Consider the following 15,446-nt stretch of genomic DNA (forward strand, 5'->3'; position numbering starts at 1 on the left):
TGTATTTTTAGTAAAGACGGGGTTTCACCATATGGGCCAGGCTGGCCTTGACCTCCTGACCTCAGGTCATTCACCCGCCTCTGCCTCCCAAAGTTCTGGGATTACAGGGGTGAGCCACTGTGCCCGGCCAACATCTCCATTTTAAAGACGAGGCAATGGAGGAGGCCCAGAGCACTTCAGTGGATTGCTTGGATTCACTCTGCCAATGCACACCCCTGCAGGCGTGCCAGGGTTATGGCTGGGGTGTGTTTTGCATTTTGTTTTTCTTTTTTTCATGAGCTGCGTTCATCAGCACACATGCCCCAAATGGCTGATAAAGCCAAACTGGATAGTTAGCAGGAAATTGTCATCAGCCCAGGGGTTTGTAGCTCATGAGCAATGGAAAAATAAAAACAAGCCAAAGCTTCAGCCAGATAGAGGGATTAACTTAACCCAGACGAAGAACTTTCTGGTCACAATTGTTGTAAGCTCCTGGAATACTGCTGGCTTTTCAGAGACAGAAATATGGGGTGTCTTTGAGTTCAGAAAATTACCCAGATCCCACTGGTTTCTAGAGAATCTTCTCTAGCTCCTGCCCTGGAGTCCCCTAACCTGAGAAGAAGTGTAGAAAGGGGGAAAGATAGAGTCAAAATGTAAGTTTGTTTTTTATTTTTGGCGACCGATTATTGACCACTTGAGTGGCAGGACTGGGCAAAGGTTTTTGCCCATTTCATCATCTCATTTAACTCTTGCAACACCTTCATAAGGTTGGAACTCTCATTATTCCCTTTCAGACTGTTAACTGAGGCCCAGAGAGGTTAGCTGTATGTCCCAGTGTCACACAACTTGTTAGTGGTGGGACCCAGGCCATTGTCCTTTCCCAAACACCTTGCACAGTCGCTGAGATCTCAGCAGGTAAGGAAACCCCTATGGCAAGAGTTGATTATCCCAGAGTGCAGAGGTTCCTGGGCCAAGTATGGAGAGAGCACTGAGGGGCCAGACAGGGTTTTACAAAAGCACTTTTAATGCAGTTAAAATCAGCATCACACGTCCTTGCCTGAGCCCCTGGCTCTGGTACCTCCCTGGAGCAGAAGGGAGGCTCCAGGCCACGGCAGGTGAGCTAGGCGCGCTGCCCATCTCTGCCCACAGAGCCAGCCACCTCCTCATTTCTTCTTGGTCTTCACCAGTCCTTTCTGCACGAGGCTGCGGTACAGTTCCTGGATGTAGGTGTAGACACACTTGGAGTCGGGCACGGCCAACCGCACCATGTCATCCACGTCCAACAGCTGAGCACAGTCAGCCAGTTTCCTAAGGAATGGAGTGGGATGAGGAGCAGAGGTCAAAGGTGGAGGCAATGGGAGCCAAGGGGACGGGTGCGGGTAGCCCAGCAAGGATGAAGTCCATAGGATGGGCTAGGATGTTGGAGCTGGGAAATCAGCTAAGCCAACTGTCCCATTATGCAGATGAGATAACTGAGGCCCCAGCATAGTCAAGACAAACCCAGGCCAGGTGCTGTGTGGCTTCCTTTAGCTGTGATATAGGTAAGTCAGAGGATGTAGACAGGTAACCCCAGAGCCAACATCAATGAATTCTTCAATAATGAGTTTTAGGCCAGGCGCAGTGGCTCACATCTATAATCTCAGCACATAGGGAGGCCAAGGCGGGAGGATCCCCTGAGCTCAGTAATTCGAGACCAGCCTGGGCAACCTAGTGAGAACTTTTTGGAGAATGGGAGCTTCTAAAAAAATATAAAATAAAATAAAAATTAAAGACTCGAACCCAGCTGGGACTGATTCCAAAGCCACATTTTCATTGCACTTCTTGTCCTCACGTGGGAGCAGGACACTCTGGTCTCTAGTTCTGAATTAACCCACCACTTTCACATGCATGTGTATCTGTCCTCTGGAACCGGGGAGCTTCTGTTAGGCCAGGCCCCTCAAAAAGAACTTAAAGGGGCCGGACATGGTGGCTCACGCCTGTAATCCCAGCACTTTGGGACGCCAAGGCAGGTGGATCACCTGAGGTCAGGAGTTGGAAGCCAGGCTGGCCAACATGGTGACACCCTGTCTCTACTAAAAATACAAAAATTGGCTGGGCATGGTGGCGGGTGACTGTCCTCCCAGTTACTCAGGAGACTGAATCAGGGGACTCACTCAAACCCAGGAGGCAGAGGTTGCAGTGAGCTGAGATCACATCACTGCACTCCTGGGCGACAGAGTGAGACTCTTTCTCAAAAACAAACTAACAGGCAAAAAGAAAAAGGACAGAAACCAAATCCTAGCCAGAGTCCTGTCTTGCAGCTGCCGTATCTCCAGGAGCATCATTCATTCAGTCTCTGTGTATTGATCGGGAGCCTATTATGTGCCAGGCCCTCTTCTAGGCTCTGAGAATTTACCAGTGAATAAAACCAAAACTTCCCCACTCTCATGACATGGAAATTCTTGTGGCAGGAGAGAGTAATCAGCACACACAGTAGATGGTACATCAGATGGCGAGAGGTGCTAAGGAGGAAAATAAGGCAGGGAGGGAGACAGGACATGTTCTTACGTTGGAGGAGATCTGGCATTTTTATTTATTTTTTGTAGATGTATTTATTTATTTTTGAGATGGAGTCTTGCTCTGTTGCTCAGGTTGCAGTGCAGTGGCATGATGTCAGCTCACTGCAAACTCTGCCTCCCGGGTTCAAGCGATTCTCCTGCCTCAGCCTCCCAAGTCGCTGGGATTACAGGCATGTACCACCACGCCCGGCTAATTTTTGTACTTTTAGTAGAGACAGGGTTTCACCATGTTGGCCAGGCTGATCTTGAACTCCTGACCTCAGGTGATCCACCCACCTCAGCCTCCCAAAGTGCTGGGATTACAGGTGTGAGCCACCACGCTCGGCTGTGGTATTTTTTATAGGCTGTTCAGGGTAGGCCTCTTAAAGAGAGTAAGTCTAATGCACATCTGAGGAAAGGAAAGAGCTTGTGCAAAGGACCTGAGGCAGGAGGTTGGAGTTTCAGTAGCTGCTGGCACTTAGCAACAGGTCCTCTTTTTCTAACTTTGCAGCTGCCCTTTGGGGCTCTGTGACACTACAGGCTTTGCTGAGTTAATCAGTATTGGGGCCTCATGCCAACCTCCTGCTTTATCAGATGCTTCCCCTTGGACGTTCTCATAGACTCCTTCCCTCCATCCTCAGCCAGCAGAAGAGGAACTGGAGACTCAGAGTGTTTTTGGTGGCTTGGCCAAGGCCAAAGTGAGTGACGCAGCTGGGCCTCAACCCGGGGGCCTGATGCCTCTGGCATCCTTACTCTGGAGCTGGGTCTCAGCAGTCCCTGCCCACCAAAGCCAGCCATAGGTGCTGGCATAGGAGAAACCAGGGCCCCAGTGGAAATCCTCCTTTGGGGCTGAGACTGCCAAAATCCACGCCAGACTGGGAGCCGTGGGAAGAAGGACACACACTGGAGGACTTTGGGGAATTGGACAAGCTCCCTGCAGCCAAGGCAGTGCCCCACGGTTGTGGGTTAGGGTGCTGTCCTTCTGTATGGCAGAGGAAAAACCTTCATTCCCATTGAGCCTGGGGAGTGAGTGGGGAAGGGCCCCGCCACTGAGGGCTTTGGCATTGGCCACGCCCTGCCCTCACACCCGGACTCTGTGGGAATCTGAGGAGAGTTATGGAACGGGCAGTGGGGTGTGATGGCAGTGGCAGACACTCTGTCTTCTTCACACTTAATCTTCACAACAAGCCCTGTGATGTGAGGCTTCCAGAGAGGTTAGGTCAGCTGGAGAGGGTCACAGAGCCAGGGAGGAGGAGGCGGGGTTCAAACCCAGGCACCTCAGCTTCTATTCTCCTCCCTCGTTCTCCACACATCCCCATGGCCTCCTGGCCTTTCAGCTCCCTGATGCCTCCTGTTGGCCTGTCATTGTCATCTGATTTCTCCTCCCACCTTCCAGTGGCTCTGCCTGGCTTGGAACCAGAGTCCAAGCAGCTGCAGGAGGACAGTGGCTCACACCCTCCAGGCCAGGAGCACTTGATCAGGGCAGAGCTGCCTGCCCTCCTGATATTCACTTAGAGCTGTAAGTCCAGATGTCCAATTTCCCTTTCATTTTTTTATTTTTTTGAGATGGAGTTTCGCTCTTGTTACCCAGGCTGGAGTGCAATGGCGCCATCTCGGCTCACCGCAACCTCCGTCTCCTGGGTTCAGGCAATTCTCCTGCCTCAGCCTCCTGAGTAGCTGGGATTACAGGCACACGCCACCATGCCCAGCTAATTTTTTGTATTTTTAGTAGAGACGGGGTTTCACCATGTTGACCAGGATGGTCTCGATCTCTTGACCTTGTGATCCACCCGCCTTGGCCTCCCAAAGTGCTGGGATTACAGGCTTGAGCCACCGCGCCCGGCCTGGTCTAGATCTCTTGACCTCGCGATCCACCTGCCTCAGCCTCCCAAAGTGCTGGGATTACAGGCTTGAGCCACCACGCCCGGCCCCTCCCTTTCATTTTTTAAAATAATCACTTATTATTATTTTTTTTCGAGACAAGGTCTTGCTCTGTCACCCAAGCTGGAGTGTAGTGGCTCCATGACTCACCGCAGCCTTGACCTCCTGGGCCCAAGTGATCCTCCCATCTCAGCCTCCCTAGTAGCTGGGACCACAGGTACCCACCACCATGCCCAAATAATTTTTTGATTTTTTGTAGAGATGGGGGGGTCTCACTACGTTGCCCAGGCTGGTCTTGAACTCCTGGCCTCAAGTGATCCTCCTGGCTTGGCCTCCCAAAGTGCTGGGATTATAGGTGTGAGCCACTGCACTTGACCCAAGCAGAGATTCTTGTCTGTTTCACCCACTGGTGTATCCCCAGGGCCTGAAACAGTGCCTAGCCCTCTAAAAAAAAAGTGTCTGACCAGGTATAGTGGCTCACAACTGTAATCCCAACACTTTGGGGGCCAAGGCGAGTGGATCATGAGGTCAGGAGTTCAAGACCAGCCTGACCAACATGGTGCAACCCCATCTCTACTAAAAAAAATACAAAAATTAGCCAGGCATGGGGTCATGCACCTGTAATCCCAGCTACTCGGGAGGCTAAGTCAAGAGACTTTCCTGAACCTGGGAGGTGGGGGTTGCAGTCAGCTGAGATTGAGCCACTGCCCTCCAGCCTGGGCGGCAGAGGGAGTGTCTGTTGGATATATGAATGTGTGGCACCAGCATCAATGTAGTGGCCCCACTACTCAACCCCGTAAATCCAGTCCTTGCCTAAGCTCCCATCTGGCTTTGCCAGCCCATGGCTGTGGCTTACTCTGCCGTGGAGAAGGCCAGGGTGAAGTTGTGCCGGCGCTTCGTGGGGTCCAGCTCTGCATAGTCAAAGGCATCAGGGAAGAACTTGTGGATGAGGGCACAGAAGGCCATGCCGCTGCTCCAGCTGGAGGAGAAGTTCTGGATGTCCACGTGCTATGGCAGGCAGGGCACAGATGGGGCCTCAGTGAGCCTCAGCCAGACGGCCTAGACTTGGCCCCCTTCCCACTCTCCCACCCTTTGGGGTTTGCACCCCTCAGACCCTCCCTGGACCCCTGCCCCACCCATGCAGCTCTGTTCCATGCCCACCTCGTATTTTCTTGTCATGGCTCGGCACCACTCCAAGAGCATGTTCTTGACACCACCGATGGCTGCCCCAGCTGCCTTAGTGTTCCGGAACAGGGCTGTGGGGCCAGACGCTGCCCTGTGTGGGGGGAGGGGTGCAAGGCCAAGCCAGAGAGCAGGAGGCCATGAAGGGCCCCACTGGGAGAATCCCAGCCCGCAGATGTCTGTCCCCTGACCTGGGCTGTTCCACTGCCCCTGAGGCCACCCTCCCACCAACCCTCTGGGTTCCTACGGGAAAGCCCAGCCCAGCCCCTGGCCCACGTCCTACCCGCCAAACTTGTCCACTATGGCTTTGCGGTTCTGTGCCCGTAGCCCCCGGGGCCGAGCAGGGGCTGATACCCTGCGCTCTGGGGCCTTCTTCTCCCCTGACGGAGGGGACTCAGGGGGACTCTGGGGTGCATCGCTGGGTGAAGACTCACTGTATGGAGAAGTCCAGAGAAGCGTAAGAGAGGCTAGGACCAGCATTGCAGGACACAGGGAGGGGGCCGAGATGCTGGGGGGTGGGCACTGCTGTCTAAAGGGCTGTGTGCAGTTGTGGCACACATTTATTCTCTGCCCAGCACTGGGAGGGCATTGAAAAGGAAGAATGAATCTTAGTCTAACTTGGGGGAGCATATGCGCTGGTGAGGACATGTGGGCAGAGCTAAGACACTTCTGAGGTCTGACCCGAATTTGGATCCTGGCTTCGCTTCTTCCTACCTGACCTATGTAAGAAGGTGAATGTAAAGCACCCAGCTGTGCCTGCCACATGCAGTGATGCTCAGTGACTATTCACTGGTTATCTTTCCCTACGAAAGGGACAAGGAGGCAGATTTCCGTTCCATATAATGGAAGGTTCTTCTAATGACAAGTTGTGCAATGGCAAGCACAAGCCTATGATTTTATCTAGCACCTGCCATGGACTAGGCACTGGGCTAAAGAGCTTTGCACTTGTTACTCACTGAAGCCTCCCAGTAATCCTACGAGGGAGATACAATTGCTACTCCCACTTCGCAGATGAGAAGAGGTTCAGTGACATGGCCAAGGTCACACAGCTGATACCTGGCAGAACCACTGTCCAAACTCAGGCTTTCCGATCATGCTGTTATAGATGACCAGCACCACGGAAACATGAACAGTTGAAAGATAAGGAGCTCCTGTGAAGGGTTAGGGATGCTGAAGCGCAGACTTCAGCCACGGCATGGGAAGTGGACCAGGTATCCTTCCAGCTCCTTCCTGCCTCTGGGGTTTTTGTTTTTTGTTTTTTTTTGGAGACGGAGTTTCGATCTTGTTACCCAGGCTGGAGTGCAATGGCACGATCTCGGCTCACCACAACCTCCGCCTCCTGGGTTCAAGCCATTCTCCTGCCTCAGCCTCCCAAGTAGCTGGGATTATAGGCACACACCACCATGCCTGGCTAATTTTTGTATTTTTGGTAGAGTCGGGGTTTCAACATGTTGGCCAGGCTGGTCTCAAACTCCTGACCTCAGGTGATCCGCCCACCTCAGCCTCCCAAAGTGCTGGGATTACCGACGTGAGCCCCTGCTCCCAGCCATGCCTCTGGCTTCCTCGGTTTCCTGGGCTCTGCCTGGAATAGGATGCTGAATGCCAGTAACCCTGGAATATCTTGAAATCAGGTGCTGGGGGAGACCCAGACTGAGGCGATGGTGGATGCTGAGGGGAACAGGAGGTAGGGGGAGTTGGAGCTGGAGCCCCAGAGTTTGACATTACCTGGCTGAAGGACTGGTCTTTCCAGAAGCTACGGAGTCTGGACCCAACACATCTGGAGGAAAGGGAAAGGAGGGAGGGAAGCTGGGGCTATCCAGGACATGCTCTTCCCGCCCCTCCCCCAGGTGGCCGCTGCAGCATTCTGTGGGCTTTGGGCTCTCACTCACCTGTGCTGAGGGCATGCCCCTCCCCCGTGGGGCTCTCAGGCCACTCCTCGGGGGAGCTGGGAGTCACCCCTGCCCCTTCCTCGGGCCCTGTTTCCACATCCTGCTCCTGCTCTTCGCTGGGACTGCCTGGCTCCTGGAATGAGCACGATCTGTGTGGGCTCACAGTCACACAGCACCTGCCCTGGCTTTATGAGGACTTTAGAAAGATCTGAAAGGCAGCCTGGGATTACAGTGCTACACCCCTTGCCCCCCTCTCCCACCCCAGGCTCAGGAAATCAGCAGGAAGAAGCCTGGACTTTCCCAACTGACTGAAGCAGAGGGGGCTTGCTTCCAGAGCAGGAGATGCCACAGCCTCCTTGCCCTGTTCCTGCCTCACTCACGGCCTCCTCCGCCTCCTCTTTTGCATCAGCCTCCGCCTTTGCATCAGCCTCCTCTTTTGCATCAGCCTCCTCTTTTGCATCAGCCTCCGCCTTTGCATCAGCCTCCTCTTTTGCATCAGCCTCCTCTTTTGCATCAGCCTCCGCCTTTGTATCAGCCTCCACCTTGGCATCAGCCTCCTCTTTTGCATCATGTTTGGCTTCCTCTTTCCCACTGGGCTCCTTGGGTCCAGGCTTAGCCTCATCCTCCGCCACGGCCGCCTTCTGTGGTTCCGCCCTGGCCTCTTTGTCTGCAGCCTCCTCCTTTGTCTGCAGAGGTTCAGTGCTGCGCTCCTCCCTCTGGCCTCTCTCCTCCTGAGAGGCTGTCTTGGCCTCCTCCTCCCCAACAGTCGCCTTAGGTTCAGGCTTGTCTCTGTCGTTGGCATCGGCTTTCTCCTTAGATTCCGGCCTGGCCTCTTTCTCCTCAGCCTTCTGCTTCTCGGAGGAGGCCAGCGTGCTCTCCTCCTTTTCCTCAGCCTCCTTGGGTTCAGATTTGGTCTCTTCTTTCCTGCCAGTCATCTTCTGAGAAGTTGTGGTGGCCTGTTCCTTCTCACCATCCTCCTTTTTAAGTTCAGCCTTAGCGTCCTCTTTCCCACCAGCCTCCCTCCGAGATTCCACCTTGACCTCATCTAATCCATTCGCTTCCCCCTGGAGTTCCGCTGATGTGTCGTCCTCGGCTGGTGCCTTTTCCTGCTTTCCTGCCTCGGCGGGAGGCCCCTCATGGATGACCTTTCCAGCTGCGCCTTTCGTCTCCTCTGCCGGGTCTCTGCCTCCTGACATCTCAGGGTTGTCTGCACCTGGGGAGACGATGGTCCCATCCTCAGAGGGCTTCCCTTCCTTCTGCTCCATCTCTGGAAAGAGAAGACAAGCAAACCACTCATGCCCATCTCAGGATGAGGTGAAGACCCCACCCTCAGAGAGCTCTGGCCTGGGAGTCAGGAGGTCCGTGGTTCAGTCTTGGCTCCTACTTGGACATGGGACCCAAGGAGGAAGGAGAGAGAACCGCTTCCCTAAAGCTGGGTTGGCTGGGCAACATTGACATGATATTGGATGGTGTTCACCCCACACCTCTCTATAGGTTCTGGCTTCGGCTTTAAAGAACATTGAATCACATAATGCCTTTTCCATCATGTTGCCTCTTTTTGATTAACCCAGTGAAGTGGTCACAATGTTATTGTATTATTTATTTATTTATTGAGACAAGGTCTTGCTCTGTTGCCCAGGCTGGAGTACAGTGGCATGATCTCGCCTCACTGCAACCTCTGCCTCCTGGGGTCAAGTGATCCTCCAACCTCAGCCTCCTGAATAGCTGAGACTACAGGTGCTCACCACCACACCTGGCTAATTTTTGTATTTTTTGTAGAGACGGGGTTTTGCCATGTTGCCCAGGCTGGTCTCGAACTCCTGAGCTCAAGCGATCTGCCCGCCTCAGCCTCCCAAAGTGTGCTGGGATTACAGGCATGAGCAGTGCCTGGTCACAATTTTATACTGGCATCCTAGAACACCTATGGAACAATTGTTACTTCCCCCTGAGAGCCTAGGCAAGCAGAAGTATCTAGATGGAATTGATTAACACTGGTTTCCATTGTATCTATTTTTATACAGTTACTTTCTATTTCTGGCAAATGATATTAAGTTTCTATTTCTAGCAGTGATACAGTGTCTTTTAAAAATACATTTACTGAATTTAAAAATAAGTTGATTCAAAGGAAGTCATTCAGGAAACTGGAATATAGGTGGTGCAGATATAGCAAAGTCATAGAGGTGGTGTATAAAAACGGCCCCTGGGCCAGCTGGCATCTGGAGCTTTGCCAGCTCTGCCAGCCTGTGGTTCTTGGAAAAGGTGGGCCTGGGCAAGGAAGCATTTCCTTGAGTGAAGAATAGAACCATACTCTCCCTGGCATCTGCTGGGCAATCTGACCCTCTGACTGTTCCCTGAGAGCATGGGAGAGATTATGACATCTTAACTTGGAGTTTCCTATCTAAGTACTGTATATACTGGAGGATCTAAAAAACAGGTGTGTGGGGGCACCGGGTTAGCGCCTTCATCCCCCTGGCGTTCTTGGGGGTGTAGTTACAAAGAAAACAATCCCCAAATAGGGCTCAGGGCATGACTCAGGCAGTAAGAAAAGTGGACACTCCTGTCACGCACTAAAAATACCCCCTGCCGTTGGCAGTACCATCTTTCTCAGTCATAGTACCGAGGGCATCTGGGTAATTGGGCAGAGGACAGGAGGCAGGAAGACAGGGGCAGGGCTCTGCTCCGACTACCCACTCAGGTCTTACCCAGAGTCCTGGGGTTCCTGAATTCGATGCCCTCACCATCTCCTAAAAGTAGGCTGGGATTTGTCAAGATGCTCACACTGTCCCCCGATTCCCTCTAGAGCCCTTTCCTGGTTCAGTGGCTCCAGCAATGCCTTAAAGTAAGAGGGAAGATGAACCCAGGAGATGGACACACATCAGCTGAGATGCCGGGGAGACGCGAAGTTGTGGGGCTGGCTGTGACCTACATCTTCCAGTCTCCACTGAGACCTGAGCAAGTCCTTTGCCCTCTCTGGGTCTCAGTGTCCACTAGCAGTGATGGTGTTCATCTGGGTCAGGTTCTCCCCACTGTGTTCTGTGGAAAACTAGGGTCTCCCATGACACAGAACGGGTTTTCTGTGGGGTTGGGAGGAAGAATCTTCTCTAGCTAAGGCTGCTCTTTTTTTTCTGAGATGAAGTCTTGCTCTGTCGCTCAGGACAGAGTGCAGTGGCACGAGCTCTGCTCACTGCAACCTCCACCTCCCAGGTCCAAGCGATTCTCCCGCCTCAGCCTCCCAAGTAGCTGGGATTACAGGAGGATGCCACCATACCTAGCTAATTTATATATATATGTGTGTATATATATATATATATATTTTTTTTTTTTTTAGTAGAGATGGGGTTTTACCATGTTGGCCAGGCTAGTCTTGAACTCCTGACCTCAGGTGATCCACCCACCTCAGCTTCCCAAAGTGCTGGGATTACAGGTGTAAGCCATCATGCCTGGCCTTTTTTTTGTTTTGTTTTTCTTTTGAGACAGAGTCTCACTCTTGCCAGGCTGCAGTGCAGTGGTACAATCTTGGCTCAATGCAACCTCCGATTTCCTGGTTCAAGCGATTCTCCTGACTCAGCCTCCAGAATAGCTGGGATTACAGGCATGCACTACCACACCCAGCTGATTTTTGTAGTTTTAGTAGAGATGAGTTTTCACCATGTTGGCCAGGATGGTCTCAATCTCCTGGCCTCGTGATCTGCCCGCCTCGGCCTCCCAAAGTACTGGGATTACAGGTGTCAGTCACCTTGCCTGGCCAAAAGAGTCTACTCTTTACCCTCTTAGAGATATACAATTTCAGCCAGGTGCAGTGACTCACGCCTGTAATTTAGCATTTTGGGAAGCCAAGGTAGGAGGATTGCTTGAGTCCAAGAGTTCAACACCAGCCTGGGCAACATAATGAAATTGTCTCTACAGTAAAGAAAATAAAATTAAAAAATAAAATGGATATACAACTTTAATAGCATTTAAGTAGATTTTAGATGCCAGATAGTTAAGAAACCGTAACTTCACTTAAATTAATTTCATTTAACTCACTTTTCTCCAAACCTATTTGACCATGAGTTTTCTTTTTCTGCTTTTTTTTTTCTTTTTTTTTGCTTTGTTTTTCCTGAGGAGCATCCATCACTCTCTTAAGCAGCACCATGTTCAGCAGAAGAAAGCATGGCAAATGCTGGACTAACATGACCCCTTCCCCTCCTGCTCTCCGCTCTTGTTTGGAAGGTGACATGGACTAGTGCTGAAAATCGTTGATTCTGATGTCTTCCTGTGATGGGATCCCTGCTCCCATGAGTTTCTAATTGTGTAACGTTGAGCAGCCTATCTGTCCTCTCTGTGTTTTGATTTCGGCAGTTAACAATAGGTCCTATCCCATAGGGATGGTGGAGGATTAATGAAGCGCATGCTTAGAAAATATTTGGAGCCAGGTGTGGTGGTACATGCCTGTGGTCCCAACTACTCGGGAGGCTGAGGCAGGAGGATCACTTGAGGCCAGGAGGTCAAGCCTGCAGTGCACTATAAATGATGCCTATGAATAGTCACTACACTCCAGCCTGGGCAACAAAGTGAGACCCCACCTCTTAAAAAAAAAAATGAAACAGGATTCAGAGGTGTGCTTTGCATGAATGAGTACTCAGCACTCATCAGCTCACATGGTGTGGGTTGGCTATGCCCAGCCCTGTGCCAGGGCAAGATCCTGACCTAGCCTCGAGGGCATTTATTAGTGAGACAAGACAGAGAGAACTGAATGCCAGTAGGATGATAACAAGCCCTTTTTATACCTCAAAGTGTGACACTATTTGGCTAAGACATAGCTGAGTGCTCCAGTCATCTTTTCTTTTAAGAGACAGGGTCTCACTCTGTTGCCCAGGCTGGAGTGCAGTTGTTCAATCATAGCTCACTGTGACCTCCACCTCCTGGACCCAAGCGATCCTCCCACCTCAGCCTCCCAAGGAGCTGTGACCCTAGTTGTGTGCTACCATACCTGGCTAGTTTTTTCTTTTTTATTTTTTATAGAGATGGGGTCTTACTATGTTTCCCAGGCTGGTCTCAAACTCTTGGCCTCAAGTGATCCTTCTACCTTGGCCTCCTGAAGTGCTGGGTTTATAGGCAGGAGCCACTGAGGCTGGCCTCTCTAACCATCTTTCCTTCTGTCTACATGCTACATACTTAGGGTGGTGGAGGGGAAGGGTAGATGCACACACACACGCGCACACACACACGCACACACACACACGCGCACACACACCCTTCAGCTATCCTGCATGTTCATCACCTCGGCTTTCCACCCTCCAGGCTTGTCACAAATAGGAAAGGAGTGAAGATGCTCAGAAATGCTGAGAAACCAGAACGCCACCCCCCACCCCCAGCATTCACAGCCCTACAGCCGTTGACAGCTTACACTGCAGGGCCCTGCTTTCTCTCAATGGCTTCTAGCTCTGACCCTTCAGAATTGGTTATTGGCCCCATTAGGGAGACAGTAGGAATCTGAGGCTCAGGGAGTTGACATCCCTTGACAAAAGTCACAGGACAAATAACCTAGCCCTTTCTAGAATCCAAGAGTCCCGACTCCCACTCCACAACTCACACCAAATACATGCTCCCACTAGCTCCTCGGCCCAGTGTCCCTCCAAAGGCCCCGGCCCAGAGTGCGGGCACCCCACGAGTTGAAAAGGGCAGTCAGGTTCAGCTGAGGAGTTCCTCTCTCTTTCTTCTGGGTGCACAGTAGGTCCTTCATGAACGTTTCTCCACCCCCACCTTCCTTTCTTACTCTCTACTTTCCTTCCTCCTTCCTTCCCCAGGAAGCCTCCACACTATCCCTGTCAATGTGTCCAAAGCAGCACTGCAGATAACTCCCCTCCCTCTGTCTTCCTGTTTCTTTTTTTTGAGACAGAGTTTCACTCTTGTCACCCAGGCTGGAGTGCAATGGCGCGATCTCAGCTCACCATAACCTCCACCTCCTGGGTTCAAGTGATTCTCCTGCCTCAGCCTCGCTAGTAGCTGGGATTACAGGCATGTGCCACCATGCCCGACTAATTTTGTATTTTTGGTAGAGACGGGGTTTCACCATGTTGGCCAGGCTGGACTCGAACTCCTGACCTCAGATGATCCTCCTGCCTCGGCCTCCCAAAGTGCTGGGATTACAGGCGTGAGCCACCGCGCCTGGTAGACCAGGATGAAAGGGACACGGGAGCCGAAGTTCCAAACCCCTAGAAGTATAAACGCTGGATGTTCTGTGATGCATCCACCACCCACTGCAGCCTCATCTGTCATTCGTTTGTCCTAAGGCTTCCACCTTCCCCACCCAGCCAGAGGCCCTCCCTTGGAGAGGCTGATCTCAGGGGTGTCCAATCTTTTAGCTTCCCTAGGCCATTCTGGTAGAAGTAGAATTGTCTTGGGCCACATGTAAAATATATTAACACTAACAATAGCTGATGAGCTAAAACAAAAATTGCAAAAAGAAAAAAATCTCATAATGTTTTAAGAAAGTTTATGAATTCATGTTGGGCCACATTCAAAACCATCCTGGGCCACAGGCAGCCCGTGCGCTGGACAGGCTTGGCTTAGACAGTCTGCCCCAACCCAGCTTGACTCTTGAGACTCCCAAGGTCCCCTCCCCTGCTCTGAGGTCTCCTCTTGGATGGCCACCTGCAGGCTGCTCTGTAGGTGATCTCGAGGTTGCCCAGCTCCCCAGGGTTGAGAACCCTGGCATCTAACAAGAGTAGACATCGCGGTGGAGAGAATTAGAAAGGGGCCTGAATTTCTCCAACTGGGGAGCCCTCCTGGGAGGCTCTGGCCCTTGAAAAGTGGGAGGGAGAATTGGCAGATGGAGAGGGACCCTTAGAAAGGGGCCCAGGGCTTCTCCTACCTGTGGGGCTTCTGCCTGTGGCTCGGAAGCTGTCTCTTTCCTCCAGCTGAGCAGCCTCACTCCAGGCTGCCTTTAAGCCCCGTGGCCTCTAGCCCCCAGCTCTTTGGTCCCGCCTCCCCCCTTCCTCTCCCTCTTCCACCCCACCCCACCCTACCCCCACTTCAAGAGGCTTGGGCTGCCTGAAGAGCATTGTTTACTGCCCTGTTGGTACAACACTTTCCCCTAGACTGGGAGGCTCGGATTTCCCGTGGAAGATCTGACAGGTGGCACCTTTCAATCACGGCATGTCCCTCCCGCCCTGAGCCTGGCAGCATCCGTCCCGTGGTCACCTTTCTTCTCAATGGACTCTCCTAACCCTAGAGACCTTAACAGCCATCTTCAGGACCCACGTGGAGCATGGCCCTGGCCTCCGCTGCTCATCCAGAGCCCAGGCGAGGCCTCCCGGGTTCCTTCACGCCCACACCGCCAGGTTCCTTACATAGTCCCTTTCCCTCGTCCTGAGACAAAAGCAGTTGCTTAAGGCTGGGCTAAGGAGGGGCTGAGTGGGGCAGCTGCCGACACAGGGGATGTGTCTCAGGGCTCACGGTGGACAAGGAGATTTGGAGGGGGAGGGGCAGAGAGGGCAAAAGTGATGGGGCAAGCTGACAGATCACTAGACAGAGTCTGCAAAATACAAAACTCCTGAGTTCTATTATGAGCTGAAGTGGCAGGTACACAGTAGGCCCTGAACACATGTTTATACTGAACTGACATTTTGCAAAGAAAAAACAAAACAAGCCCAGGCGTGGTGGCTCATGCCTATAATCCTAGCACTTTGGGAGTCCGAGGTGGGTGGATGACTTGAGACCAGGGGTTCGAGACCAGCCTGGCCAACACAGCGAAACCCCGTCTCTACTAAAAATACAAAAATTAGCTGGGAGTGGTGGCGCACACCTGTAATCCCAGCTACTCGGGAGGCTGAGGCAGAAGAATCACTTGAACCCAGATGGAGGAGGTTACAGTGAGCCGAGATTGTGCCAGTGTACTCCAGCCAGGGCAACAGAGCAAGACTCCTTCTCAAGAAACAAAACAAATCAAAACAAAAAACCAGGTCTTCACTTTCTCTGTGTGTTTTATGATCTA

At 52.2% G+C, this 15,446-nt stretch overlaps 1 protein-coding gene across 2 annotated transcripts; it reads right to left on the reverse strand.

The window, feature by feature from the left end:
* Positions 1-625: 625 nt before the first annotated feature.
* Positions 626-14,441, reverse strand: SMTNL1 (smoothelin like 1). 2 transcript variants are annotated; one of them, XM_032283367.1, is made up of 9 exons: positions 14,325-14,441; positions 8,023-8,735; positions 7,849-7,950; positions 7,469-7,601; positions 7,305-7,356; positions 5,863-6,012; positions 5,559-5,673; positions 5,254-5,405; positions 626-1,287 (listed from the first exon to the last, which is right to left on the reverse strand). In XM_032283367.1, the coding sequence occupies exons 2-9, from the start codon at positions 8,731-8,733 to the stop codon at positions 1,143-1,145; spliced, it is 1,560 nt and encodes a 519-aa protein (XP_032139258.1). In that variant the 5' UTR covers positions 8,734-8,735; positions 14,325-14,441; the 3' UTR covers positions 626-1,142. The 2 variants fall into 2 exon arrangements, with proteins under 2 accessions (XP_032139258.1, XP_032139259.1); XM_032283368.1 differs by having other exon boundaries at positions 986-1,287; positions 7,469-7,598; positions 7,879-7,950.
* Between the last annotated feature and the right edge of the window lie 1,005 nt (positions 14,442-15,446).

The sequence above is a fragment of the Sapajus apella genome, unplaced genomic scaffold, assembly GCF_009761245.1.
Source record: "Sapajus apella isolate SASKATOON/1434 unplaced genomic scaffold, GSC_monkey_1.0 scaffold14, whole genome shotgun sequence".
Lineage (NCBI taxonomy): Eukaryota > Metazoa > Chordata > Mammalia > Primates > Cebidae > Sapajus > Sapajus apella.